Raw genomic sequence first — 2,764 nt, forward strand, 5'->3', positions numbered from 1 at the left:
TTTTCTCTTTCTCCATCTCTCTCTATCTCTTTGTCTCTCTATTATTTCCATGTTTTAACTGTTTATTCATTTTCATACTTTTTAAAATTTCTTTCATTCAACCAATCCATTACCTTTTCGATTGTTGGTTAAATTTGTATCTTCCGTTATTTACACGACTTTTTTATTAATTTTATTTCCTAATCCAATTTTCTGTCCAGTCATGCCCAAACACTTTTGTATGTTTGCTCTCAACGTTTTCTTGTGTTTGTATGTGCATGTATCTGTTTGTATGTGTTTGTATGTGCATGTATGTATTTGTATGTGCATGTATGTGTTTGTATGTGCATGTATGTGTTTGTATGTGCATGTATGTGTTTGTATGTGCATGTATGTGTTTGTATGTGCATGTATGTGTTTGTATGTGCATGTATGTGTTTGTATGTGCATGTATGTGTTTGTATGTGCATGTATGTGTTTGTATGTGCTTGTGTATTTTTGTACACATTTGTATGCGTTTGCATGCGTATTACTGCATGCTTGAGTGTATTTTTGTATGGTTGAAATTTGAATGGACACAAATGGACACACAGCCACACACAGTCACACACAGACACACACAGATACACGCACGCACACACACAGACATATCAACACAAAGATTGAAGCATGCTTGCGCTGAGTACCTACCCCTCACTATGTCCGATTGAACAGTTTTTAATATCATTAATAACGCAGTCGGAATTTTTGATTGATTAAATCTCATTTACTTTTGTTTGCCGCTTAATTCATGTCCTCCCGTCAGCAAGTTTACACACGTACGCGCAAATGTACAAATGAACGTTGTACATACATGCAATTGTACATTTGTTCATATATACACACACTAAAACATACAAAAACTATTCTTTTTTTATTGTTTCTTTGGGTGTGGTGTGTATGTAATATAATGTGTGCTGTGTGTGAGTGTGTGGTGTGTGTGTGTGCGAGCGTGCGTCGTGTCTGTGCGTATGTATGCAAAATCACAAAAATTCCAATTTCAGTCAAATTTATTGATTTATTGTGTTTATAAACAATGTGTTTCTGTTGCAGTTTATGTGTAAAAGTGTGTATTTGCGCTGTGTGTGCGTGTTTGTGTGCATGTGAGTGTTCGTGTGTGCCTGTGTGTGTGTGTGTTCGTGTGTGCCTGTGTGTGTGTGTGTGTTCGTGTGTGCGCGCGTGTGTTTGTTTGTGATTATGTGAGATCATGAAAAAGTGATTCGCAGAAAAATGTTAGCAGAGGTTTGTGGGGATTGTTTCCCTTTTTTATACATGATGTCACCACATTACTTTTTGTTGTTTTGCTGTTGTTGTTTTGTTTTCTGACGTTGTTGTAGTTGTTTTTGTTGTTGTTTTCGTACAATAAAATAATTTTGGTACATTAAAAAAAAAACAGTTTAACGAGTTTGTATTCCTGTTAAAATTTTTTTAAATAAAAATTACCACTGAAACAATTTTTCAATAACACAGCAGAACTCTGCAGAAACTCTACTTAACCCCGTGTGATAATAGTATAATTTATTTTTCAAATTTTATAAAAAAGTTTCAAAAAATTTAAAGTGGCATATTTTTAACGGGAGATTATGCGTGCAAAATGATAACCATTAGCATACCTATTGAATTTACTGAAATGTGAGTCATTTTGAATGACGTCAGAATCTATGGGACTTTGTACTTTGTATGACTGATTGGTTTTTTTTTGTTTTGCATGTTTGTTTGTTTGTTCGTTCGTTTGTATTTGTGTTTGTTTTTTGTTTGCTTATTTGTTAGTTTAACTGTATGTTAGTATGGTCAAATTTATGTTCATCTGTTTGTATAATGGTTTTTTGGTTTGTATTTTGCAAGACTTCATGTATGTTTGTTAGAATGTTTGGATATGTTTGTATGTTTGTTAGAATGTTTGTTAGAATGTTTGGATATGTTTGTATGTTTGTTAGAATGTTTGGATATGTTTGTATGTTTGTTAGAATGTTTGGATATGTTTGTATGTTTGTTTGAATGTTTGTATGATTGTACGTTTGCATGTTTGTATGTTGTATGTACGGCATTCAAGAGCATCTTGTTATGAAAATGTTGAGGTTTGTTTGCACGGACTCAGCCACAACGCGAACCTTCGTTCAGTGTGTCCAAATATCATTAACATCATATACCTCACTCTCTAGTAATGACGTCATCATAAATCGTCATCATCATCGTCATCATCATCATCGTCATCATCTTCATCATCAACATCATCATCGTCATCATCATCATAATCAACATCAGCTGCAACTTCAATATCATCATCATTCAATTACCATCATCGTCTTCATCACGATCAACATGATCATTACCATCAGCATCAGTTTCAATATCATCATCATCATTATCATCATCATCATTATCATCATCATCATTTTATCACCATCATCATTCTCGGACCAATCATGGCCGACGATAGCATCAATTGAAGGAGAAAAATAAAATGAAAACAGGAATGAAACAATAAATCATATGAGGCGTGTGTGCGTGTGCGTGCGTATGTGTGTGTCTTTGTGTGTGTGTATGTGTGTGTATGTGTGTGTCTTTGTGTGTGTGTGTGTGTTTTTGTATTTGTATGTGTCTTTGTGTTTGTGCGTGTGTGTGTATGTGTGTGTTGAGTGTGTTTGTGTTTATGTATGTGAGATGTGTGTATGTGCGTGTTAGAGGGAATGACGCCACAATAGGCAACATACAGCAACAATGTTTCGTCAACATCGATAACACT

At 34.5% G+C, this 2,764-nt stretch overlaps 1 protein-coding gene across 1 annotated transcript in view; it reads left to right on the top strand.

Annotated features, from left to right (window-relative positions):
- Positions 1-257: 257 nt before the first annotated feature.
- HELRODRAFT_129198 (hypothetical protein) overlaps positions 258-2,764 on the top strand; it is a gene marked incomplete at both ends in the record, with an annotated part of 28,789 nt that continues 26,282 nt past the window's right edge. The window contains 2 exons of the mRNA XM_009021495.1: positions 258-469; positions 2,517-2,650. Coding sequence (XP_009019743.1) covers positions 258-469; positions 2,517-2,650 — 346 coding nt within the window. The remainder of the gene's footprint in view (positions 470-2,516; positions 2,651-2,764) is intronic.

The sequence above is a fragment of the Helobdella robusta genome, assembly GCF_000326865.2.
Source record: "Helobdella robusta unplaced genomic scaffold HELROscaffold_3, whole genome shotgun sequence".
Classification (NCBI taxonomy): domain Eukaryota; kingdom Metazoa; phylum Annelida; class Clitellata; order Rhynchobdellida; family Glossiphoniidae; genus Helobdella; species Helobdella robusta.